The sequence below is a fragment of the Doryrhamphus excisus genome, linkage group LG3 (assembly GCF_037039965.1).
Source record: "Doryrhamphus excisus strain RoL-2023G ecotype Guam linkage group LG3, RoL_Dexc_Guam_v1.1, whole genome shotgun sequence".
Classification (NCBI taxonomy): Eukaryota; Metazoa; Chordata; class Actinopteri; order Syngnathiformes; family Syngnathidae; genus Doryrhamphus; species Doryrhamphus excisus.
Window position 1 is genome coordinate 19,469,812 of NC_136359.1, and position 27,922 is coordinate 19,497,733.

Here is a 27,922-nt window from a genome sequence, read left to right on the forward strand (position 1 = left end):
TGTCTGCGTGTGCTCCCAGTAAACTGGATCCAGATGTCGAGTTCTATGCTGCCAAAGACGGCCACTGCCACACAACAGGGTCTTTCTGCCAGCCAGCCCATCTCTCAACCACCATGCTGCAAACATGACAAGAGAAAAAAATTACAGAAATCCAACTCACACCAAGCGAGTTCTGATAATGCGATTTATCAAACCTCGGGCTTGTGTTTTTGTCCCTTTTTGTTCACTCTTTTTCTATGCCGTAGAAGCGACGAGCATTGGTCTTCCAAACCAGGATTTAAGGTGGTTGTAATATAATAAAAGATTGACATGAAATTGTTGAACAAGTTCCAAGTGACATTACATTGATTGATTTTGGTTATTATCTTATCTTCCACCGCCTTGAACATTTGAGAAGCCAAATCCAGCACACGAGTAAGCCCCGGGATCTAAAGGATTTGATTAGTCTGGCCGTAGCGGTGGGCGGGCGGGTCGTCTGGGATTGGAGGGATTCAAGGGGTCAGGTGTTGTCACTCAGCAGAGCGACTGAATCAATGGCCCGGTGTGGCCCAGAAAAGGCCAGCGGCAGAGCGCTATTGATATGTTTAACAAATTAGCCGCGTTGACGGCAGGTGTGATTGTGAGTGCGGCTCGGGGGTCAGCTCGTCATATGGTGGCTAACAGACACAATATTGCTGCGTGTCCTGATCTCTCCATTCCCTCACAATGGCATTAGGGGCACCCCAGGGAAATAAAGAGTCCCACTCCCCTATCCCCAGTGCTCCTCAAATTAACTCCCCAGAAGGTTAAGCTCCCTGATTTATAATTATTCAAGCTCACCACCAGCTCCATCGCCCCTCTCCTCTCCACACTTCCCAAGCCCTCTTTCTCCCTGCCACTTCTCCTGAGTGGCACTTGGCTTTTTTGTGGGAAAGCACAGGAATTAGATTAGCTAAGCCTGACCGCTGAACATCCAGTCTCATGACGGGAGCAGGATTGGACTTGATCTCTGCCTGTCTAGCTGTCGCTCTATTCAATCTAGCTGTCTGTCTCTCATATTGTTTTATTGCTTGTGAGGGTCCCTATGGATGAGACATTTTCAGCCTTTCAGCCATTCTGCAATTGCATATATGACTCTCCACGGAGCGGCCAGTGTCACAAGTGCGTCTCCCTTGCACGGACTTGATTTGAATGATGCACGCTGCAATCGGCCTTCACTTCTTCTTCAGTAGGCTGTGGCGGCCTTGGGACGTGGATCAATTTAGGCTGCTCATTAAATACTTGTGGCCACCACATAAGAGAGTGATAACCCAGAGTGCATGAGGAACAGCACAGTCTACCGCGTTTATCTGCAACAGTTAGCAAATATCTTTTTAAAGCAAACATATACTGTGGATCCCCACATATTCGCCATTGAGCATTTGTGAGCCCGCAGATACAGTATGCACATTTTTGGGCTAACATTTTTTTTCTGAAAACGGGCAGCTTTTATTAGTAAATTTGTAATAAGTAGTAGTAATGAGTAATAATTTCTAATTACCCACCTACACTTTATACATATGTTACTGCATGTCTTTATGCTTTACTAATGGAATGCGCCATAGTTACATGAGGAAAAGTGAAAGTGAAACTTACATATAAATTAGCTGTATATTTAAACTTATATATGACTTTCTTTTCATTGACCATCTCACATTGTCATTCATTAGTGGTAAGTACCGATACATTTTATGCTTGCAGTGCTTTTAATGAGTGAGTGAGGCATATTACGGGCTTAAATCTGGATTGTGCTGAGAGTGAACAATGGCATGAAATTAGGAGGGTGAGGCGTGGTGTCCATTTTTATGGCCGTCTCAATTACTTGCGTTTTTCATCATTCACTGGAACGGAACCTCACAAAAAGCAGGAATCTTCTGTACAAATGTTCCGTAGTATTTTAATCTCAACCTATTGGTAGAGTTTATATATAAATAATATAGCAGCTAGATTAGAAAATGAAGACATGCAAGTAAATAATTATTGAAAAAATAATAGAATAAAAAAAAGAATGAAGTAGACAATACTACAATAATATTTTAAGGTAAAAATGCTAAAGTAAATATGCATTACTAATGTTACTTACGTTGTTTTCACATTGCAACATTTGTTGTTTTTCTTTCAAATTTGCTTTACTTTAACGGCAGAATTTAAGAATATGCAGGAAGACCAGCCTTACAGGAAGACTTAGTACTATTTAAATTGCAATGTTCCTTCAAAAACAATTAGTTGCATAAAAATGGAATGGAAATTATTATAGCACAGCTATAAAAAAAGCCTAAAAATGCTAGCTGAGGTTTCTCATCACTTATTTTTTTCTATCTATGATCTCAAGAAGAATGTCTGTAGTCACAGGCAATGCACTCAACTGCTTTTTAGAGCATTATTATTTCAAATCTAATCCACTTTTTTGACTGACGGAAAAAACACATTTTATCTTAAATAGTCTCGAAAATCTCAATGAACTCCCATATTGCAGCCAAATGATGTACTTAACCTCAGCAGTTGATTGCAATGTTGCTGAAATTACGGCACAGCAGTAAAAGTGGTGCACCTTTAATAGATGTCACTGCTCTCATTCAGCGTAGATGCTGTGTGGATAGCTCATTGTGGAGGAGCTATATGTGCCTCTAAAGTCAATTGGTCTTCTCTGGAGGCCAAGGTAATGTAATAAGGCACCAGTCTGACTGAGGGCTGAGCTCTTTTTTTCTACAATCACATAATTAATCTCCCGATTGTACCGCTCACTGTGTCATGACAGATACGTTTGTGTTTGGTGCATAATGGTGAGGTGCTGTGTGCTTCCGCATGCCTCTGTTTTGGAAAATGGTTGTAAAGCCCATTCCTTTAGTGTCTGCAGAGGGTTGCATCCAAAACAACACTCCCTTTGGGCTCTATTAGGAGAGAAAAAGAAACACACACTTCTGAAGCAGGTGCCTTAATAATATGTCGGCAATTTAGATAATGACTGGGAGTGAGATAAACTCAAGTGTGTATTCCAGGTAATTGGATATGTGGTGTGTATGCTACCTAAGTATCTATGGGCTGTTCACTGTGAGCTGGTTTTTAGGTTTCAAGGACTGTAATAGGATGAACTTGCAATGATAAGTATTATAAGGCCTGCGAGTCTATGGCGTAATAACAGCTGATTTGACATATTTTAGCCACCCACACACGTCAGAACGGCCTGAAGGGAATCACAAGCGGCCCCAATATCTCACTGTGAAAAAGATAGATTCCACATCAGTGTGTCCAGTTAGTTGGAGGGTGACAAATACAACACCTGGGGCTGCCACAGTGATCAAGTTTAGAGAGTTTTCCTCAAAGCCAAGGTGGAAAAGTTGGAGCTATAATGAGAGGCGTCAAACCTGCGAGGTGACGCACAGAGAAGGAGGTGGCGGGTGCCTTGAGGGGAGCGGCGCTCTGGTTCTCCTTGGCCTTTAAAGAGATTACCTTGGCAGTGTAAGGAGCAGGTCCACCCAGGGGGGTTTAGGAGCAGATAGGCCAACCAGCTCATTACCAATACTGCTGAGAAGCCACGCAAACTTCATTAATAATCTTGTGATGAATCATTGTTTTAATTGGACTGTTATAGCTTTAAATCTGTGCTCCTATTCTTTAAACTATGTACTTAATGGGGTCGGCAGCCTGTGTTTATTCCAGGCAGTAATATGCGCAGTATGGTAACATTTTTGCTACTTATGTTGTGAAATATGGGTTAGATCGGTACACATTTTTACTAATGCAAGAGCTGTGTATAAAGAAGCATCGTTTTCTTTTAGAATGGTTTGTGTGAAGTAACAGATACGTCATTATTGTCCACTTTTAGTCAGCGCACAGGGTCAGCTTTCTCCTATTCTTAATTAGATGAAGGATGGCCTAATTAAATCAAATTCATTATCCTCAGCTCTAGAAATCAAGAGGCTGTATTGGAAATAAGGTTAGGCTTGCCCTCATCCATCATGCCCTAACTAAGCAATACACAGACCAGCCTTTTGCATGAGGCATTATTACCTTGTCATAAACACTTACTTTTAGAATCCTTGAATCAAGCTGTGATATGCAAAGCTTTTATCACATTAGTTTGTGCAACTATGTCAGCCTCTTTCTACCTAAGATAAAGCAGGCTCCAAATAATTATGTTAGCTTTTGACAGCTATTTAAAGCTAGCTCATAATTCTGTGTAATTATGACATAGCACAGCTCCTCAGGTTTTTCAATGAAAAAAAAACAGTCATAGTGTGTTTTGTAAAAGTAGCAAAAATCCTACCCTCAGACTGGCTATAGTTTCATTTTATTGTTCATGTCAAGCATCCTTTTGTCGAGGACATATAATGAGCTCTCATCATGACGACACAGCACTGAATCTGAGACTGCAATCACAGTTTAGAAATTTGCATGTTACCATGTTGACAGTGTAAGTTTTGCACGTGTTAAATATGCGCCGGGTACTGTTGCGTACAATTTATAACAGTCCACCATAGGGCCACAAGCCCTTTAAATGCCACTCCGTGGTGGCGCCATATTCTCAAACACATGAGGCCTGTCTCATGCTCTGTGTTGGAAAGTGAATTAGTGAGCTCCATTCTAAAGCCGGTGATACCAATGGGCTGTGAGCAGTGATTTGTTGGCCGTGTATATTACAGCCCATGGTCATGGAGGGCTCACTGAAGTGTGTGTGTGTGTGAGTGTGTATGTGTGTGAAGGATAGGACGGAGCGCCTTATCATTCAGTGTTTACTCACAGTAAATTGAGTTGAAATAATAGTCTTTCTCTGAGGCAAAACAATGGAGGAGGCTGCAGGCTGAGGGCTTGGGCTGCTGCGGGGCTGGGCCGCACCACCTCAAAATGAAAGGCAGAGCCTGAGGCCATTGGGACTGGGGCATGGTGGAAGGGAGGGGGCATGACTGCCTTTATGTGGACATCTACACCAGGCGAGGAACAGACACCCCTCTGACAGGCACCTGGGTAGGACAACAGGAAGAGGCGATTGGCAGCCGGTGGGGGTAACGGGGCCTCGGGGCTCTGTCATTAGGTTGCTGGTGGAAAGGAAGATGACTGCCCTGAGGACAGAGGAGCGACAGGTCCCTGTGGGACAGACACCACAACCTCTCCTTCCCCAGAGTCTGCACCGGAGCGGGTAGACTGCGTTCATCTGTTAACCCCGTCCTTGCTTGAATGCACACTCATAACCTCTGGCAATGAGTGAGCTGCGGGAGTCCAACCTGTAGAGAGCAAGCGTCGGTGCAGTGAAATGACATATCCATGTAATGCACAGACCCGCCTATGCTATTGTTTCTGCTTGGATGTGTTTCAGCTGCAGTTCTGCCTCTTCCCCTTCATTTATCATGCTGCAACATAAAGTGCTGCCACAGCATTATAGAAACAGCTGCTTTTTTCAGACAGCCAAAGAGAATGGGCTGCTCTGCAGAACACAAAGACACTCGTGGATCTAAAGAGGGTGTAAAATTTGTGCGTGAATGCAAACCTTTTTCCTTGCTGAGAGGGTTGAACGCGGGTGTCACCATGGCGAGAGACTTTGTCATCGCATCTGAAGACAAATAAGTATCCAATCGGGCCAATAATGGGGACAATGAGTGGCAAGGAGACTAACAATGTCCTCCTTCATGGCCAAATATGCATCACTACAGCTGCTGCCCTCTCTTTACAATTCATATCAAGCCATTAAACCACACTGCATAGATGAGATATGGACACAAGTATTAGGACACCGAGCTAATGCAACTAGAGAGTGAATATGTGGAGGGAAAAAGCAGGTTTGGCTATTTCCTGTTTTTACACTTTTGGGAAGACTCATGAGAGTATATGTGTGATTTTTTTTTGGCCCATTTATTCAGAGCAATATGTGTGAGGTTAGATGTCACTGATGTACTAGAGTGCTTGATGTGCCCTTATGAAGTTTAGATCATGTTCTTCCACACCAAACACACCAACTCGGTTATGTTGGAAGCTTAGAATCATCTGTCAATCTGTCAACCCTCCCGCTTTCACTGAGAAACTACCGTATTGGGCCCTTCTTTCCCAGTGTCCTACTGTTTTAATAGTTTGACATAAAAATCCTCTCCCGTTCTGCCAAAGCACACCGGGTCTTTATATTAGTTGGGAGACTAGAATTCCCCCTATTTTCATTGATTTCATCTTATTTTTCAAAACATATATTGTAAAATGCAAATGTTGACATGATGCTTACAATTGTCAAAAATAGCTTAGTAAGATTAAAAATGGCAATTTGGGTCTAAATGTATTGTTTATCCAAATCAATCAAGAGATACAGTATGTCTTGTTTTGTGTATTTTGTGTGAAAATAATCTCCCATTTAAAATAACTGAAGCTTATACTGATATGGTGCAGAGGTGGATGCAGCCATGTTGTGTTCGGGGTCATAATGCAGTCACCCAAAAGCCACACCAAGAAGCTGACTCTACATCAGTGCCGCAGGGCCGTGCAGAAACCTCGAAACAAGACGTGCTGTGCCATGCTTCTGCCATTCCACTCTTTGCCTCCAAGGCTCCACGTGGAAGGAAGAAAATTTAGTCAAACCTGTTCTCTTCCAGCTGGAGAGATGATATTTTACATTCTGCCAAACAGATGACGGAGAAGTGCTCTTGTTTGTGTGTAGGTGTTTGTGAGAGTGATGGGTGTGTGGATGGGCGGTCAGGGTAGGGTTTGTGTGAGCGGAAAGTCAAGTGTACAGTGCAGTGAGGGAATTAGACAATGTCTCTGTCACACCTCCCCGAGGCCAAATGCTTGCTTGAGTACTTGAAGAGCAAAATAGTTTCACAGTAACATTAGATGATTTCCCTTTCAAGACTCAACAGACAAACCCGTGAAAATGCAATACAGGTTACAGCAAGTACTTTTTTGCTAAAGGAGACAATTCCTTTGTTGTCCTTTAAGAGTGATTTGTACAGTCGTTGAAACATCAATCATAGATAAAGAGATAAATTAACAGCCGTTTGTTGCCACGGGTGTTTGGACAACAAGTGAAAGTTTACGTAAATAACATACGGATTCTAGTTTCCCAAAGTGGGTTACTCCCAGGAATACACCAATTGTTATAGGGGGTACTTGAATAAAAATGAAAAACAATCAGTACCTAACACTCACAATTACGAGTGCACCACACGGCACAAGGAGAATGGAGCAGAAAGCAGACGCTGTATGAAGTTGTTCATTGCTCTGTGTGCATCATATGAACAAATAAGTGCAAACACTCTACACAAAATGAGTATTTTGTGTGTTTAATCCTGAAGAATCTTACTTGATATTATTGTTTCAATCCTCAAATCATGCAGCAGTAAAAACATGTCACTGTGAGTGGGGATTCCCCCGAAAATTTGGCTTTATTGTACCTCAATGGGGTACAAGCTAGTGCCTTGTTGTGCCAGCCCCAAGCCTGGATAAATACTGAGGGTTGTGTCATGAAGGGCAAAGATTTTGCCAAACCAATTATGCAAATTATGCAAATGGTTGGTTGTATGTATTTTTGTATTATGGATACTGCCTTATCATGATCTTTTTCCACTCTTCTGACCTACAAATGTTGTAGGGAACATTTTATTCTCGTCTTAAAAGATGGCAAAATTCAGAAAAAAAAGAGTTTTTTGCATTTGGAAGTGAGCCCTGAAAGAAGTTTGGGATGGCTCTGAAAACTCAGTTTAAGAGAGTTTTTTTCTTTATTGTCTCCCTGTGTTAGAAAAACACTTATTTATAAATACTTATTTATTATTATTAACCACTATATTTGAATACCAATGAAAAAGAATTTGGGGTCCAGCAGTAGTCCAGAAGTACTCAGGAGCGCATGGACTGGAAATTAGAAATCCAAAACAGCTGGAATAGGTGCAGATTCTGGATGATCTAGAAAGTTTTATGTGTGGGTTATTTTGTGTAGCTGCGGAGTCCACAACTCAATATAAAGGCCTGAAAATGAGCATAGTAGGTACCCTTTAAACTTTCTCCTTGGTATTAATTTATATGCAGACCTAAACCAAATCTACCGTGAGGAGCCAAAAAAAGTGAAGCTAAAATTCCAGCCATTCAAATATAAGGATGCTAACATTAAACTGGAATAAGATTATGTATTAGTGCTCATGTGAAACCTTAACAAAATATGACCATGCAAAATACATATTTTTGACCTGGAAGTGCTATAAAATGTATGAACCAAATTAATTACGTTCAATGTTTCAAGTTATTTGAGATAAAAAGGTTTATAGTTTTAGACTTAAAGGGTACATGGTTTCAGATCAAATATCAGACTGTAAAAAGCTTGTAAACCACTTGTCTCAATTCTAAACTATATGATTCAGTATACATTATCAAGTACGCCAACACAATCCAATGAAATCCAAAACAAAGGACATACAAATAATGATTCCCTTAAAATTGTAATGCTCATTTTTAATTGGCACTGTCAAAGGTGTATATATATATAGCAGTGATGTAAAGCTGCATTTCACCACACTGAGAGGTGTTACTAATATTTTTACATTGAGAGGCAAAAATATGTTGTTTTTTTTTTAATTAAAAGACTGCAACGGATCTAATGTGCACCAAACCAACACATAATGGTGACGCAAAGACCCTTCCGTCTCCCGACTGAAAGACCCAGGAGCTTGTAGGTGGTCTCAATAATGTGACTGATGCTCTTTAGTGAAACAGCAGGTTTTGGGTTTGCTCTGTGGTATGTGCGCGCCCCTCTGTCTGTTTGATACATTCCACCACTGCACCCCTCTCTGAGGCTCCTAACTACATTTGGTTGCCATGGTTACGGCCATACATCCACGTCAGCTTTCACACTCGCAGACATATTTGTTTGGGTAGTGTAGCTACATCCTGACAAAAAATGTAATCTTGGGATTTAGTCCTTTGAAGGGGGTTCTTGATCAGAAATTCAAATATATTAATTGAATGCTAATCTGTTTGTTAATCCCCAACCCACTGGTCTTAAAGCACCCTCCCTTTCAATAACACTGTTTATTTTTCATTTGTGGTCTTCCTTTTGATTTTTCCTCACCCTAAGCTCCCAACTGGCATTTAAATAATAATAATAATAACAACAACAACAACAACAACAATAATAATAATAACAATAACTCTATGATATTGTAAATTAGCATTGGCGGTCCTGCGGCGGCGGTTTATTTTTTATCACCATAACTCAATAATAATTTATAATATAGACTGTATGTATATTAGTAAAGTATGTACAGTCAGAAATTTTGTTTTAAAAAAATTTGTTTGGTTGTCCTTGAATGCACCATAATTTAGTACTGTGATATGAAGTTTGTTTGGCTGCAGAACAGCTATACATCCTATACTTTAAAAGTGTTTATTAAATGTGTCAAGCATATCTGGATGGTGTCACAGGTAAACAATGGCAATCGAAGAAAGGTAGCTGAATCACATCTCATAATTGCAACAGTCACTTTTAATGGAAATGTTGACCTGAAATGGAGCAAGTTTTTTGATGATCATATTAATTACTCGTTTTTTTTTTGCCATTTGACGATGGTCCTGCATTGTAACTCCATCAAACTCTATTGTAGTTCAGTTGTCTCTCAGATGTCACATTCTGTCTGCAATACTGAAATTGTAATATTGTTAATTACAATATAAAAAAAATTATTGACCATACAATAAAAACATTCTGCTCACCGACTAGCTGATTAGCTATGATGGTGCCCATAACTCAGTGGTTGCTCAATGTATAACTTTGCAGTCTCCATATCGTAAAAACATAGCTGCGTAGAAGTGAATGAGACCAAGGACCAAGGGTAGCGCAATCACACACAGACAAACACTGCTCTTGTGAACAAAGTCTAATGCCTGCTTGCCTCACGTTCCCTCCCTTCAAACTAATTTTGGGCTTAGACTGAATTTCTGTTAAGTAAACAGAGCATCCTCATACAACCCATGTCCATCACAATGATCTACAGATCATCTCAGCCCATTAAAACCTGGGCAAACACTTTGCTTTCCACTAATACACCAAAGATTGAAGACAGAGAAAAGAGGGGGGACGTATTGAGACTTTTTTTCAGTGGTCCCCATATTGTCTGTCATTCTTCTTTGCTACCTATTAATCCAGTATATTCTAGCCCTGGTAAACTCCTCAAGATGGACATTGCTTGGTTCATGGTGGAAAGGGGTCAAGCTCCATTGGCCTCTGCGCAGCGCTGTGGAATTTTTCATTAGTGCACAGCTGGGTCACAAGTGGCTCCAAAGCCGTCTTAATATTGTGTAGACCCTCAGATTAGGAGCGAAGAAAAGAAGCCAAAGCGTGATGCTCTCCATCGGACCCTGTCTTTGCATATTTGCAGACTTGTGCTTTTGAACACCTCATATTACTGTTTGTTTTATTTCTTAGGCCCAGAACCTCCGGGTCAATAGTAATTATAAGGCCCTCCAATGCAAATGTTGTTTTTTAACCATTCCACCACTGAATCGGGAGGTATGTTTTCATATAGAAAAGAAAGTCATGTATTTTACTCTACTTTTTGGCGTTAAGATTTAATTTATTTGAGAGAACAAAATAGTTAGACCTGACATGAAATTAAAATAGCTTTATCTTGAAGTTGTTTTGTGAAACTATTAGAATTACTTTAATTATTACAATAATTCACTGTGTCTTTCTCTCCTGCATATTGTAATTCCTCATCTTATAGTCACATAGATCCTGCACATTGGCAATTCAACATTCATGTCTCTGCAAATTTGCAATTTTTTTCCCTCTACATATATTTAATTCACTACAAATTAGTAAGTATTTACAAATACCTGATATACAGGTGAAATATACAGCATACGTGTACTAATATTAAAAATTCGTACAATATTTTTTCTGCAAGCATTGAGATTTCACACTTCGTTTGGTGGCCCTTGAACACCCCATAATTGCTGGGAGACACACCGTGACTCCAACTCCACCGGTTCATGGATCATCTTACATTATCATTGATTAGTGGAGAGTACCTTCACATTATATACTTGGACCTGAATCTAGTCTAATTATTGTCACTACTCTTATTGTAAATGTTGAGCCATGTGAGCAGTGTGTCAAAAATATTTTTTGTTGTACTATACTACACATACTGTATTTAAAGGTCCTGGTTGACTAAAATGTTAAACACCTCTTATATTATGTCGTCCATTTCAACAGCTATAATATCAAAATAAACATATCAATAAATCCCTTCCTCTGTTGTGTTGTAAAGGCAGAATTTGTGGAAGGTTGCAGCAAGGGGAATCGTGTTTCTGTGTGCAGTTATCGTCGGTTACAGCTCTATAACATGTGATCGCCATTAACCTTATTGTAGCCATCACTCTCAGCGCTCGCCTTGCTCTTTCAGAAGCCGCAATGGCTCCCAGTGGCTCAGCAAGCAGGCCAAGCCCTCAATTGTTAGCCGATGCATATTAGTTTGGAAGGATTGGACAAAGAGAGAAATCTAATAATTAGAAAACACATAAAAGACCCTGACAGAATCATTTACAAATCAAATGAGAATCTAGTGACATGTATTTATTAGTATGTGAGTAATCCATTTCTTTCCCCTCATCTTTTTACAGTTATAATTTCCTCATTGATGCCGTTGCCATGATACTGTTTGTTCTGAGCTGGAAAAATGAGCTTAAATGTGATGTTGCACACATTTTACATACTCGGGAACACCAGCTGTCCAAACAGCATCCTATGTGCTTGTCTGCTTACTCTTGTATTTAGATGTGTACTTAGCCTCCTCTGCTGCCCAGTACACTGTCCCTTTCACTCCGTCAGCTTTGTTCTACCTGTGTGGCTGGGAGGAGGATTATTTCCACACAGAGAGGGAGAGAGCGAGACAGAGTGAGAGAGAGAAAGAGAAGAGAGAGATATCCTGTTTTCCTTTCGACTCATTAGCAGATAGATGTGAAAGAGAAGCAGGCGCTCGCTTGATGCTTAAAGACAATTCTCAGTATTGCACTTTTGGAGTTGTTGTCATATTTCATTGTATAGTACATGTAAACTATTTGCATGTTTTCGAGATTTTTTTGTGTAATCTCAAAGTGAGATCATTTGAATAATGAATTAAGGTTTAGGGTTTCTTTGTGCAGCTGTGCAGGATCCATGCACAGATATCAGACAGAGATGTCTGTTTGGCCGGAGACTCGTCTCAGGAGCTGCACATTCCTCGATATGGGAGCTCATGCTGCCATAGAATTAGAGCAGCCATATTTATTTTCACAATAACAGACTTGTGGGAAAGATGATCCTGGAAAACACTTAGCTCCAGACTAACTGTTACTCGTGTGTTTTGACGGATTCAGTTAAGATCCGTTGAGCAGCTTTTCTCCAAGTGTGCTTCCCCGCAGATGTAAGGCAGGTGCAGACGCGTGCACTGACACATCTAACGTGTCTCCGCTATCATCTTCGCCATGCCAAGTGCAATCAGGCCGGCTCATTCCTCCCAAGAGCTTTGCTTCAGGGAGGGGAATGAGCAGAATCCTGTGGTCAGAGCTGTGTGATGAAGAAGGCACCACTGGGCCATTAGCGGTGTACACATCTCTGGTTAATGTGTTTTACTTTTACCTGCTGGGAGTTTAATTAAAAAACAAAGAGCCTCAATTTAAAGGCCATTATTATGTTAATGTTGTAAGCATGGGATGGTGATTAAGCAGCTTTTAGAGCTGACTGGAGCTAGCCCTTGGGAGCGTAAGGATGGCACTTTTTATTTGGCTTCATTATTCTCCATGAAACTGTGCACCAAAGAGAAATGCTGATAATATCAAATAAGCTCAGCAAATCTTTTGCATTGACGAACATTGTCATATCACTTTCTGGGTTTGTTGTTTTTTTCAGTGTGGGGAGTTTGTTCTATGGATCTGGAAAAGCAAACTGATTTTGTTTAAGGAGATTCTTTTGAAATACTCTTTCACCTTTCCATCTGCAAGCAATCAAACTTAATAATAATTCTGGTTCTATTTAGGGTAGCAAGGTTCACTGTCTTTTTCATCAAAGAGTACAGCAGTCCCGCACATATCAAAGTCATTTTTAAGTAGAATGTTTTGGTGGTTCTTCATCTGTGTGGAATGAAACATCTGGGTATTGAATGCTTCTCTTTTAAGTGAAGCTCTTGATATGAGTGCCCCGAACCAATTTTGTTGTAGTGCTCCACTTAAGGTGGCTTTGTTTTGTTTGACCAGATGACAAACAGTGGCAAAATGAGCAATGTGGTGGTTTACCAGTACATTTACAGTACTGCAGCCCATGGGCCACATGCATAGAATATGCAATCGTGGTTCTGCAGAAAAGTGAAATATTATGTTTTTATTTTTACCGTTTTTTTGTGTTTTGCCATGTTGTTTTTGACTTTTTTGCTGTATTTTTGCTTGATTGCAAAACACATTCAGGAGTTCATCTGTGGAGTAAATAAGGAAGGATGTTTATATACTCTTGATGGTCATAATTTTATAGTTTGGTCATAATTCATATTGTAAACCCCACATCCTTTGCTCTTGTACATTCTTGGTGTTTTATTCAGTAAAAACATGTAAAAATCAATTATATGCAAATGTATATATGTGTGTGTGTAACAGTACTGATGTAATTACACTGCTTCAACAGCCTCCATAAGAGAAATATAAAGTGTTGCCCATCATGTCCGAGACCCTGTTCTGACCCGTCACACAGTGATCGTGTCACACCCAAGCATGATTGGCGTGGCCGCAGCTTGCCTAGCCAAAACATCTTAAAAGTAATAGTTTACAGCTGCTGCCGAGATAATCCTCATCCCCTCAGGCTTGGATGAGAGTTGCTGACATAAGAGGCTGGCTTGTATTGTTCCCAAAATTGTTTAGAATTGGTGAGCAAAAACCGAGTGGTGTCACACGTGTTGCTAAATGTAGCATGATCAAGCTTCACGAGTGGCTGTGTATTCAACACCCCGCCTTCTTTTTTATAGTCTTCTCACTTTCTTTTATCCTGGTCTGTCCTGCTGATGCATATCACTGTTGCAGAAGCATTAAATGTAATGTCTGTGGAAGGGAAATCATTGGCAACATGTGGTGAGAGCTTAAGACGTTGTCACACTTTAAGTTGCCTATAATCTGTTCAAAGGGAGCATGCATCGTTCTCCAGAGTGCTTGTAAAAAAGGGGGAAGAAGAGGAAGAAGAGCCTGAAGTCTCTCAGGTGCACTTGGCTGAGTTGAAGTGCTCATCAGACAAAATAAAAAATGCTGCTCCCCATTGGCTTTGTCTTATGTATGCTACTTTTTTTTTTTTGCTCCCGCCTGTGTCTTTTTGTCTTTAGTAAAAACACAGCCTCACCACCAGTGTGGTGAACCAAATCACAGATAAATTGAGAAAGGACAGACAAGGGATTAGAGGTACGTGGACACAGGATTAAAAACAAGGACATGATGGGTCCTCTGGGAGCGAGCTATGTGCTGAGATAGGCCCTTTTTCTTTTCATTTATGAGTCCACTGGGGAGGCCTAGGTAAATATTGACAGCTCTCTGCTTGAGATGTGGCCATTGATCCACAGAGGAGGTGCTCATCCCTTGATCCGTGCGCTCAGGTGTGGGAGGAGGAAAGCGAGAGGTGGGGCAGGAATTGTTGATGCTGGTGGTCCTCCCTGCGACAGTGGGAGTCGTGTTACACAAGCAGTTCTGTTCCTAACACTGTCAGCGAACCACAAAGTACTTATAAGGTCTTGTCACAATTATTATTATTATTATTTTTAAGTATGCGGCCTTTGGTGCCCAAACAAAGCACCCTACAGGTTGTCACTGTTCCTGCATTTTTCTAATATTATAAAGAATGCTCAAGAACAGTTTTTCCTTTGGGAAAAATTGCCTCGGCCTGTTTTGTCTGGGTTTTTGTTGTCGTTGATCTAGTTAATAATACAAACAGAGGTCCCACTGTATGTAATTTATTGCCATAACATTGACATACTGTATGCAGTTTCATGCAAGTTTTTAAACTACGTCCTGGAGGGTGGAAGTGGTTGTTTAAATAGTAAAAATAAATTCTTGGGCACACACCTTTCGCTGGATCCTGAAAAAGACATTTACTAAGATGATGTGTCCCAGCTTGACGATAAATATAATAAGCTTTTTACTCTTGCAAGCGGCAGCCCAATGAAAAACTGAAGACACTAAGTTGGGGAAGGCTGCTTTGGGCTAATATCACCCTTGCATCGTTTTTTTTGCAAGCGTGACATCTCCGTATAGATCTTGACTCTTGTAATGTTACCACAGTTATGGCTGTTGTCGACATAAAATCATCATTTATGTCCGCTCCCCTGCTTCCCGCTGGCACGTTGGCCCAGTGGCCCCAGACCTCAAACCACTAATCAGGTAATGTTGGGGAGGTTGAATGGCGTGCCTCCCCCTGGTCAACCTTCACTGCTCACACAGCGGTGTTGTTTTAAAGAGCATTCTTTAGCAGCTGAACTTGGAAAGGTATTAAAGTGGGATTAGGCTCCTCCACAATCCACTGCTTGTGTCATTCAGGGAGTTTGTGTTCTCCTCTCCCCGCTGCCACCTCCCCACTCCTCTTCTGTTTGATTGTGGCGAGCCGCAGGAGTGGGCCTGACTGTGCCTTTCAAAGGAGAGGGGTAGGGTTAAATCCCTAGTCCACTGCTCCCTGCTAATTCTCCTTGTTCCTTAGAGAAGGATTTACTTCTGCTGCCAGGTTCTCAAAGGCCTTCTCTGCCCATCCGAAAAGTCGCCGTTGCCTTCCTGTGGAGGTGTGGTTGCCATAGAAGGGGCGTCATGCATGGCTATTCCATCTGAACCCCGCTGAGAATGGGGAGCAGGGGCTGAAAACAGGCAGAAAGTCCGGATTAGGGTTGAGGACAAAGCAGGACAGGAAGATTCCAGAAGGGACGAATAGGAATTACAGCAGCAAAAATAATGCAAAGTGACAGAGAGGGGAAATAGAAAAATAATGGCTTACAAGATTAGACTCGGTGCAGGAAAGAGAAGAAAGGAAAGGGGGCTGAATGAGAATGTTTTCATCTAGATGAGAAGATTTCAGAGAGCGGCTGTAGGTGAATGTGGATCATGGACGTATCAAAACCGTGCTAACAAGTCATTTCCTTTTGGCTTTTTTTTACTTTCTCTCTTAGCCAAAGCCGTCAATCATTAGTTAAACATTTGCGCTCGGAACTCGTCTTGACAGATTCATCGCTTCTTTCACTGATCCCAGCATGTAGCACCATAATCCTTCTAAAAATGTGAAACGACTATATATTCAGTTTATCTTTACAGACTCAAGATGTGTTTGAAATCTGCTTTGTTTCAATGTCTTCTCATTTTTTTTATGAGAAGGGTTGCACTTGATTCTGTTTTTCTTTTTTCTCCAGTGGACAAACAGACTAGTTTGTTTAGATGATATATCCGAGCTAGCAGGTCACTTCAAAAAGAAGCATGCTTATTTTAGAAACATGCCAACATTTCTTTTTCATGGGATTATCCTTGACGTTTTTCCATAGCTGAATAATAATCTCCTTAACTTACTGTAATAAATGAAAGATTATAGGATTTTATGAACCTTGCATGGTCTAGATTGCTGCTGTGTGGTGGCTGAAAAGTTATTAAAGGATAAACAAAGTCTGTACAGTGTATTGTATACTCAATTTGCTGTGACAGATACGGGTCATGATTTGGATTATAATGGACGGACTGTATCTTGTACAATAACCTATTAATTGTTGTGATGAGTAATTAAAGCCTGGGTCTCTACCGGTCTACGGGCTCCTACGGCCGGTCTATGTACAACAAATGCAAGAAATGCATGGAGTGTGCATGTGTAATGTGGTGATTTTCAAGACGTAGACTGGCCCGCAAACCAGCCGCAGAGGTTCTTTTTTATGTCAAACAAACTCTACGGCCATGTATATTTTTTTTGTGCATCGTCCGTATAGCCAATGTATGTCTTTTGATTGCTGGTGTCAAGTTGGGGCAAAATGTAATTTTTTCCGTACATTACACTTGCGGACTCTGTCATGCTCCACAAGTGCACCCCACATACATAATTAGTGCAGCCAACACAAAGTCAGATATTCCTGACATGCTTCATATGTAAGTCAGTCATGTGTGAGTGCATCAATCGTACAAAAACCTTTTTCTAAATAAGTGAAAAGAACCCCCAATATACTACTCATATTAATTGACCTATGTTCATAAATTTAAGAAAAAAAGAATAAATATCTCAGCATGTTATATCACAGAAGCTCTGTCGTAAAAACCTGTGACTGGTGGAAATGACGTAGGTTTCACACATGTGTAGAACCAATCAAGTTGCCAGTACAGCTTGTGCATAGTTTTTGCAACCTTCATAAAAAGCCTGCATGAAACACAAGGTATTTTTTTGCAAATTTGTCCGATGTTGGTCTGTTGTATTACAGTACAGCCATACATCCAAGCAGGCGAGAAGATTTAATGCGTGGTACGCGCTTAGGGCAAACTTTATGCATATGGTTATCACAACTACGTTCTCAAAAAAGCCCCACAGTGATTTGAGGAACTCTACAAATGATATGGCCAAAACAATCGTACGTCCAGTTGGAACCTAGGTCACATTAAATGCTGATTTGTTGATCCTGCTCTGGTGAGCAATAGTGATGCAATTCTTTTAAAGAGCTGCATAGACAACAATAGAAAGCACACATGAGGGAAGCATGTATACAGCTGCCCTCTGTTCGTTGCACACGTGTTAACTCAAACACGCACACCATATCAGCACTCAATCAGCATCCAGGACAAAATTACCATAACAAAACAACCCTCTTGTCATATTTACACATTATATTCATCACCATCGCTCATCCCTGCACCGAACCAGTCCATGATGTCATATAGTCTTCTCGTTGCCTCTGTGCATCACACAATGAAATAGATGTTCACCACAAACAGATAGGCGGCTGCCAGCTGTCTTCCTGACCAGGGCAAACAAAGAAGCTGCTAATAAATCCAGTTTTACGGCTGGACAACATCAACCACGCTCCCTGCCTTCTTGTTTCATTTCATGTGGCTTCTTCTGAGCAAGAGAGCACAAATTAAATGCCTCTCAGTCACCAATAAAACAATGCAAACACCTTTCTGAAAGGGTACAAAAGAAGATGGAGGTGTTGGGCCATTGAGGCCACGTTGTACCACAGAGGCATGATATTAGACAGTTTGATGAGATATGATGCTCACCAGTCAGCGATGAATCATTGGATCTGATATGCTATCTGATGCATTGAGAATGTTGGGTTATGAAAGAAATAAGCCTGTTATCTCCAGCAAGCCAAGGTTTTCTCGGTTACTGCTCAAATACCTTTTTTATTTTTAGATTTGCTAAAAAACAAGGATACAGGATAAATGACACTCAGTAGAATGCCAAAGAACTCTGTATTGAAGTGATTCCCAACTACTGTGCTGTGGTGCATGAGGGAAATTATCCAATTTTGATTAATTAGTCAGAAAGTAGTATTGTATCTTTGAAGTATTGTAAGAAAGAAGTATTGCATCTTTGTTCATCTAGCCATGGCAGCAATGTATAGTGGCAGGCATAACAAAACGATCATCTACTTGATGACAGACGGTACATAATGAATCGGTGTAACCACCTGTTGCTTTAACAGAATATGTTATGGCACACTTGGTTACATGTTACATGACATTTTCGTCATGCAAAATATGTTTCTCAGGTCAATACACCGAAAAATACTACTAATAACAAAATACTACTTTGAATATATTGTAATTATAATAATACTCAATAAAGAGTACACAATATGTAATTATAGTAAAATAAATAAATATAAAATACATTGCTTAAAATAATAATACATTTAAAAAAAGAAAGTGAGCCAAAAAAAAATCCTGCATTGATTTATTTCCAAAACCATAGACGAATTAATGTGCAATAAATTCTGTTGTAGCTTTATAGAGATACCATATTTCTGTTTCTTCCACAGGTTGTTTGCAACCAAGTGCAGTGGCTGCATGGAGAAGATCGCCCCCACAGAGTTTGTGATGCGAGCTCTGGAATGCGTCTATCACCTGAACTGCTTCTGCTGCTGCGTGTGTGACCGCCAGCTTAGGAAAGGCGACGAGTTTGTCCTGAAAGAGGGTCAGCTGCTCTGCAAAGTCGACTATGAGAGGGAGAAGGACTTACTCAGCTCGGTCAGCCCAGATGACTCAGACTCAGGTGAGCTTTCTGCGCCCTCTCACAGTGGAGTCACAACGGCACCGTGGTGTGATCATCACATGGCACCAAGGTGTTGGATTTTGTGCATGCTGTGCCATTGCAGTGACAGCCAGCATAGACACACCAACTCGAGCCAAGTGGTGTCAGCATGATGTACGCACACCGGCCACAACTTTAGGTATACCTGCACAATGTAATGAAATTTATTACAAAGATAACCACCATAATAAAAGTACAGCCACAATATTTTTAATTGTTGTTAAAAAATGGAATTGGAATCATTTGTAGTAATAATGTTTTGTTAATCACAATTGTACTGAATTGTGCATGTGTACCTAATAAAGTGGCAAGTGAGAGTATATCAGCAGAGACAGGCAGAAACAATCTTACCTTTTGCTTAAACGCCTGCAATTTAGCAGATATCACACGCAGTAAAAGTTTCCAACATGACTTCATCTGCGGATTCTCGGCTGCCATTTTTTTAGCCTGCTAATTTGAGTAGGGAGCACAAGTTTATGATACAGTAGGAAGTCGATCCAGGACCAAGCCAAACCTCTCTGTTTTCATGGCTCTGCATGCGTGGGCAGGCTGTGGTGCTGGAAAGAATTAAATGACCGTATCATGGTGAGTGACAGAGGGATTTTCTGCAGAAAGCTCTGCGCCTCCACTCTTATCAGCTCTAGTGTTCCTCGCCTATAGCCTGCTCACACAATGAGGCGTCTCGCCAAGTCTGACTGTTCACTACCATCTGGCTCACATTTAAACATGCACAAAAGCGGGGAATTTGTCAAATACATCTGTGCCTATGTCAACTTTTGTCAACTTGTGGGAATATTTGCTCTGCCTCATCCTTGTACGCTCGTGTCCCGGAGTATCACTCTGGCTTTTGTGCATGTCTCCAAATTTCACGATGGAGGAACTGTTGACATGAACAGAGGTTAACCTCAGTATGTGGTAGAGAGAATATGTGTTTGCAATGGAGAAATCTAAATGTAAAGATGTGTGCACCCCCACAATTCTGATTAAAAAGTTCTATGTTCGATTTGAACTCTGCATAACATGATTTTTTTGGTATTCGGTTTGGAGTTGCATAAGACGATGTCTCTTATAGTAGCATACTTTCATTTTACACACGGAGAATATTATGACTCGGAATTCTTCAATTAAACCAAACATTGTGGAACAGACGTATAGTGGTTGCACTACCAAATCGTACTCACCACTTGCGTTTTCAATTTTAGTTTTTTACTTCAATTTTTTTTTGCTGTGTCACACTTTTGGTATCCCTCTCGGGAGAATGACCCATAGGCCTTTAGAAGACGCAAATACATCATGAATGATATGGTCACTTGGTGTTTGGTGAGACGTGCAACACCAGACTTGATCACCGGAACAACAGGCTAAACAATTGCTAATGAAAATCCCTAGTAAAAACCATAAGCCATAACCCATAACCAAGCTAATATGTGTAAAGGTGACTATAGGAGGCTATTTCATGTCTAGAGGTCTCTAATAATGTATTTAAAAGAAACGTTTTTATACGGTTTCTACGACCTAACAATGAAAATATTCAATCTATAAATAAGGATCCTACTTTGCGGAAACCAATGCACCGCATTAAACAAGTGATCACTGTAGAGTAGTACCTCAGTTTTTCCCATAAGAAATAATGTAAATGTAATTAAACTTTTCCAGACATACAAAAATATGAAGAAATACAAAGAATAATTATCATTTTAATTGCAGAAAACATAGTAAAATACTTGATAAATGATGATTGATAAATACACATTTAACATCAGTTTTACTTTTTATTATTCAGTCTTACCCACTGAAAATAGAGCATAGGCTGAATCAACAAAGCATCGGATACCTTTGTTTGGGCATTAGATTCTCACTCATTTAGTTTGTTACCCTCAATGTTTGGCCTTGCGATAAACAAGATGGTATACAAACACTGAGGCAACATTTTGGCAAAAAATGTTGTGGAAAACCGAGGCATGACAGTACTTCTGCTCTTGAAGGTATAGCTATAACCAAGCCTCTAGGTCTCCCAATTCAATTTTTGGTTGCGTCATGGAAGACCCATTTCCCAGATGTTCTAACATTGCCTTCGCTGCACTTGATATAGTGTTCTTATCAGAGATTGATTTAGTGCAAATCAACCAAAGCTGAGGGCAATAAGTTAGAAGTGACGCAGTGTCCAGTTCAGTGACAAATGTACATACTTTATTGTGCACTCCAAGCACACGCGGTAGACCTCTGAAGTGCAATCATGCATGTGGCAGTTTTCTTTTGAAACAAATTGATAATACCATATTCAAAACACATGTGTCTCCCTTGACTATGCACTTGTGGTGTGTGAATCTGCTGGAAAAGAACAAGACTCTATTTATCAGTAGTCTGTCACTGACTAAAAGGGTGTAGTTAGTGCATACTGCATACTGATGATGCAAACTTGCTCTGCAGAAAAAAGTGACGATGAGGAATTGGACATCAAGCCAGAGAAAGGAGGCATAGGAGGCCAGGGGAAGGGGGATGACAGCAAGGATCCCAGGAGACCCAAAAGACCACGGACCATTTTGACTACTCAGCAGAGACGAGCCTTCAAGGCCTCCTTTGAGGTGTCCTCAAAACCCTGCAGAAAGGTATGTAGGGATGCATAATCAGCATTATTAAATACATTCATTTTAATATTATGATAGTAAACTCTAGCATACCTGCGACCCCAGATGGATGGATGGATGGATGCATAGTAAACTGTATCCCTCTCATACATTTGCACTAACAGACTGTCACCAAACGTCCTGTTTTCCCAGGACATGTCCTGTCCTGGCTGTTCTAGTTTGTTTTTCTTATAGAGTGATGGAAATATCATTGTTTTTTCAACCTAAAGATATATGTTTTGTTTGTTGCGATGTCCTTATTATTTCCGTTGTTACATTGAAAACATCATGAGAACTGTTTTTATTAGAAGTTAGATGTTCTAATATTGCTAATATTTAATATTTTTCACTTGTTTATTTGTTGAGTAAGACTTCAATTTAAATATAAATGTGTTAGGCTATACATTGCCACAAAAGCCTCCCTTCTCCCGACTTCAACAAACGTTTTCCAACTGCTTCAAAGTGTTTATTTCACAAGCTCAAGCTCCCTTCAAATTGCATTTGACTTAAATCCACATTTAAACAATTAAAACTATCATTCAAGAAAAGAAATGAACAGCAATGTCCATTTTTTACCCGCAATCCTATATTGGATTAGTTTTTGACATCTTTTTTTTTTGTCTTGTCCAGCCATTGGGGCAGATAGTATTGTTGATCTTACATGCTAAACAGATTTGCTCTGCCACAGAAAAGTGTAAGCTACACCTTCCCTGTTCTATGGAATATTATTTGGCTTTATTTGATGTTTTTGTTTTGCTAATTTGGACCGGAGCAGGAGGGGACAGAATATAAGAAAAAAAAATACAGTGGATCCCTGCATACTTTAATATGCAGCCCCCAGTGGAAAAAGTTTGGACACCCTTGTCCAAGACTACTAACACAGTAAGTCTTAATTTGACCATAGAGCTTTGAGGTGGATGGAAAGACAATCTTCCAAAAGCACCAAATGACCTCCACATTCTGGGCCCTAAAAATGTCCAAAGTTTATAGTGGCCACAAGATCGACATAAAAAGCCTAGTATTCATAGTATTAAAAAAAACACAAGTGCTGCCGGCTTTATAGCATTCTGTAATGTATTTTCACGCTGCTCATGATGCTAAAATTACTTTGTCTTCAGGTGAGGGAGACGTTAGCTGCAGAGACAGGACTCAGTGTACGTGTGGTCCAGGTGTGGTTCCAGAACCAGAGAGCTAAGGTGAGACAAACTAAACAATTTGTGTCCATGCATAACATCCCCTTTCCATCTTGAATTTACAGAAAATCATAAATCAGCACAACTACGCGTGTTAAACTTATCACTGCATTCCATTCACAAACACAAAAAGACAAGAAATATCACATGAAGTTGCAAATCTTGCACACTGTTGCACTAAACGTCTACACCCTCCCCTGTGCCGATGACTATCTCACAAAATCCTTTGATACTTGACAATGAAATGCACTCAGATACAGATTTTATGTAGTTCATGCAAGGGTGAAGAGTGAAGAGCATCCTTTCTAAATTAAAGAGTGCATGTTATGTTAGTTTTGGGAGTTCCTCACAACTTTGATTCTTTCGTTTTAGATGAAGAAGTTGGCCAGACGACAGCAGCAACAACAAGAACAACAGAATTCCCAGAGACTTGGCCAAGGTAACGACTTGAGTACACACAGAGAGCTTTGCTGTCTTTTATAACTATTCTATGTTTAAGCCAACAAGAAAATATATATTGTGTTTATAGCGTGTCTTCTCACTCACTAGAATAATACAGAATCAGCCCCACAATCACATAAGCTCATATGCACCGCTCTCATAGTGTCTTATTATTATAATTCAACCGTTATGATTATATAACTCTTAAAGTAAGACTGACATTTAAAGTCACATTTAAGTGTCAAGATTTGTAATGAAAAATGTATTAATATTTACATTTCTTCACATTTTACATTCTAATCATATCCTTAAGACAGGGAAATTATATATTTTTTAAGCGCAGCGTGTGTTTCACGTGAACATCAAGGCATTATGAGCATATAAAAAGGAAACACTAAACCAGCACTAAAGTATAATTGAAGCACTGAATCTAAAATGATCTTCCCCTTATGTTTCTTTACTCCTCACAAGAACATACCTATCACATTTGCATTTGCAAATAAGGGAACATGTTTGGAAAATACGGCAATTGTAATCACTGATCATTGAAGGGCAAAATACTTAAGTTTCCTGGGGAAAACAGGAGGGTTGACCGGTACACTCAAGAACAATTAGTTTAAAACACATCATTCCCAGATCTAAATACAAAGTAGTATGAATGTACACATAAAAAGTCATTTAAAAGTCACAAGGTGGGCTTGAAGGAGAAGAAGCCTCCATCAGAAACAATTGATCAGAGTGTTTGCATAGGGAATTGGCGACAGGGCTGCAGAAGAATGGGTTTCCATCGTTATACTAACAAAGACATGCAAGCTAGTCTGGTACAAAAAACACGCTTTCTTTTCATTTCATTAGTTTCTCTTGAATGGGTCGAAAGCTAAGGGAAAACAATCCCATCACTTCATAGACACCCACATCCTGAATGGACCTGAATTTTTCAAAGCAAAATTGATGCTTATTTTATTACAGAAACAGAACTAAAGTCTAAAACTATGTCTAAAAATGAAGAAGAGAAATGTCAATGCAAATGTAAGGTTACATTTTGGAGGCCTTTATAAGGCCTTTATATTTGGTACTATAAAGTTAAGTTGGAATGGGCACAAAAAACACATTAAGTCCAATCAATCAGACTTTATATATTGGACAACAAGTATTTTGATGGTATATAAAAAAATACAGAACAATAATTCTCGTTCTAGTAATTTAGTACTGATGTGTTGATAGATAATAAAATATCGATACCTCTGATACCAAATCTTTATGCTCTAAAATAGATTCCCAAATAAAAATAGCCATACTCTGATACTCCAGTTAGTTGAGGTAGTGTGTATCATTAACAGGAACATAGTAGAAAGCAAACTACTTTAAATGACTGAGTTCTTGTCTAAATGATATGTGACTGGTGGGGTTTGCCATGATTGCTGATCATAAACGGAGCCATGTGGAATTGGGAATTGGTTGTCATTGTTATAGTAGTTCTTGATAATAATTTTTTTTTATGGTTTTATTACTTTACTTCTTTTTTTTATTGTGTAAAACACCATAATATGGCTTGCAAATCATGCCGCTACCTCAATATACATTGGAGTTTAAAATCGAATCTGTTTTCTTTGCCGCTTATCCTTAAATGTTAACATTCTGCAAGCCCTAATCTAAGCTCACTTTCTTACAGAAGTAATGTCAAATCGAATGGAGGGGATGATGAGCTCCTTCACACCTCTGCCTCCGCCACAGCAGCAGCTGGTCGCCATGGACCAGAATGGGTACAGTACAGACCCATTCCAACAGGGGCTCACCCCCCCACAGATGCCCGGGGACCACATGAACCCCTATGGTGAGCATACAGTCACTCCCTACCCCTTGTTTAAAAAAATAAAAATAAAAACCCTATCATGCCTGATGCCATGATGCTTGATCAATCTCATAGCTCCCCAGTATCGAACATATTTTAAAGCTACAGCAACCGGATTTAAGTGCGAGCAGCTTCTCCTCCCATAGGTATACGTACGTTGAGGATCTAAGGTGTTTCCGGTAGTTTAAATCTCTGCCCCCAATTTTGAGACATGCCATCACTGATGTTGTTTAGCGGTTAAAAAGATGTGGTCAATGTGAAGCAATGCAAAGACTGAACGTCGTATCACGCAGGATATCAGGAAGCGAGCACAACGCTTACATTTCTGTGTGATATTGCAAAGACATTAAATTGCAAACGAGAGGAGTGGGAAAATACCAGTCAATCAAGTTTTAATCCACAGGATGTAACGGAATAACACTTTTCAGAGTGATGTCCTCAACAAGCCCCAGAGGGACCATTTCCTCAAGTTCATAACTTCCTTATAATTTGCCTCCATTTAGTTCTTCTTGATAGTAAGAACCCAAATCCCCGGTCTCATCACTCTCCTTTGGTTTGGGGAAAAGAACAATATTGGCAAGGCATTAAAAGATATGTCTCAAAACACTGTCCCCATTTTGTGCACTATCATTAAGATCCAGAGTGTAATAAAGTTAACTATTCCCTCCAGAGAAATAACATGTTGAGGTTTTATGAAAGGCGTAAACAGTTGCTATTAGCCAGATCTTTTAGGAGGATGCCCCTTGTTTACATGCGCCCTCACAGACCACAATTGTCCCAGCGAGGGCCGCAAAAAGTGAGCTTTGATGATATCTAAGGAACCTGTTTTCACAATTGTGATGACACGAAAAAGAAATTCCTCAAAGTGACTATTAGTAATTATAATTTCCCAATACTGCCATCAGGCGGAAGATTGCATTGATTTGTTACTTTTTTTTCCTATTTTCTTCTTAGTTATGACAGATCTGTGAATTTGATCTATCCACAGGTAATGATTCTGCGTTCCATGACATAGACAGTGACACATCTTTAACCAGCCTCAGTGACTGCTTCATGGCATCATCGGAAGTCAACTCCATGCAGGCCCGTGTGGGAAATCCCATCGACCGCCTCTACTCCATGCAAAATTCATACTTTGCATCATGAAACAGCAAATAAAAGAGAAGAAAAACAGCACATAATAAACTTCCCATTTCTACCTAATGCCTGGCGACCGGATACGCAAGCACAGATGCGACAGAAGAAACCCACAGCTTGTGTGCAGGAGCTAACTCCGAGACTGTAAAATCACTTGCAAGACAGTGAAGACCCCTGGGGCAAAAAGACTTTGTCACTTGTTAAAAATCATCCAGTGAGGTGGTTTATTCCTTACAGGAGATATTACTTTTTTCTTTGCTCACAAGTAGAAATTGAAGCCACTGATGAAACACTCGTAAACCAAATGACTGTGGATTTATATACAGTACAGTGCATGATCAACTGTAAACAAGTCCTCCCCCCTTGGTTAAGATTAACATGTGGTGTTTGGACTGCTTCTTCTTCATACTACATGGTTTCCCATGTTCACAGCTAGCATTTTGATCACTATGGATAGGTACTAGATATTGTGTTAATAGTCAATAGGTGCAGCATGTCTGCAAGAGTGACTGTACATTTGTGTCTGTTCGAGAATTTGTGGTGAGAAAGAATTGTTTAGAGAGCTAAAAAAGGATGTAGAACATGGTGGGCAAGTCAGATCAGTGAAGTGTAAATACTTTTCCCAGGCAAATTGGATGTGCATGTTAAAAATGGAAAACATTCTATTTATTTAACTATAACAGGCTCTTGAAGGTACATATTAAAAATGAAAAGCTTTATTTAAAAAGGAGAACATTTTTTTCTGTTGAGCAATTAATGAGTTTGAGTGTCACAACTCTTATGTATGCCATTTTAATATGAAGATTAACCCTTTTTTGCCCAGCCAAGCTGTAAATGAGCAATGTGCTATTTATTTCGTACAGACCATAAACTCTTTGTTGTCATTGTCATATGTGCATTCTCAAAATGTTAAAGTTGCTAATTGACCAAAGTTGACTGGTTTGATGAATAAACAATGTCTTTCTCCTGGTTATACTGAATAAATTAATTTTCATTGTACAAAGCTCAAATATTTCCTACTTTTACATCTAGACCTAATAATCAAGGTTGATGTCGTCAACAAACTATGCTAATAATAATATCAGAACTAAGGGTCAAACTTGGTTCTTGGTTCATTCTTTATTTCTTGCCATTGCTACCGTTCTGTAAAGTGCCGTATTTTCCAGTTTCACAAAGATTTTAAAATTCGATACTTAAAAATGTAATAAGAAAGTTATTAGATGCACAAATCTGTACCCTCCTTTTAAATGTGCCCACAGATCTGCAAACTGACAGCAGGTTGCTGCGTTTCACTGTAGTTGAGGCCAGACGGGGACAGCAGCCTCTTGTTTACATAAACTGTACTTCTTGTGGGACAATGTGGCAACTGCAAACATGAACAGTAACTGGGGCAAGTGCGCCGTTGCTACAAAATAAA

General features: G+C 39.9%; 1 protein-coding gene across 1 annotated transcript in view; it reads left to right on the top strand.

Moving 5' to 3' along the window:
- Positions 1–27,480, top strand: part of lmx1bb (LIM homeobox transcription factor 1, beta b) — a 47,978-nt gene extending 20,498 nt beyond the window's left edge. Inside the window, 6 exon segments of the mRNA XM_058071459.2 lie at positions 18,984–19,216; positions 21,686–21,864; positions 23,001–23,078; positions 23,448–23,514; positions 25,189–25,350; positions 26,357–27,480. Of these exon segments, the coding sequence (XP_057927442.2) occupies positions 18,984–19,216; positions 21,686–21,864; positions 23,001–23,078; positions 23,448–23,514; positions 25,189–25,350; positions 26,357–26,514 (877 nt within the window). The 3' untranslated portion in view covers positions 26,515–27,480.
- The last annotated feature ends 442 nt before the right edge of the window (positions 27,481–27,922 follow it).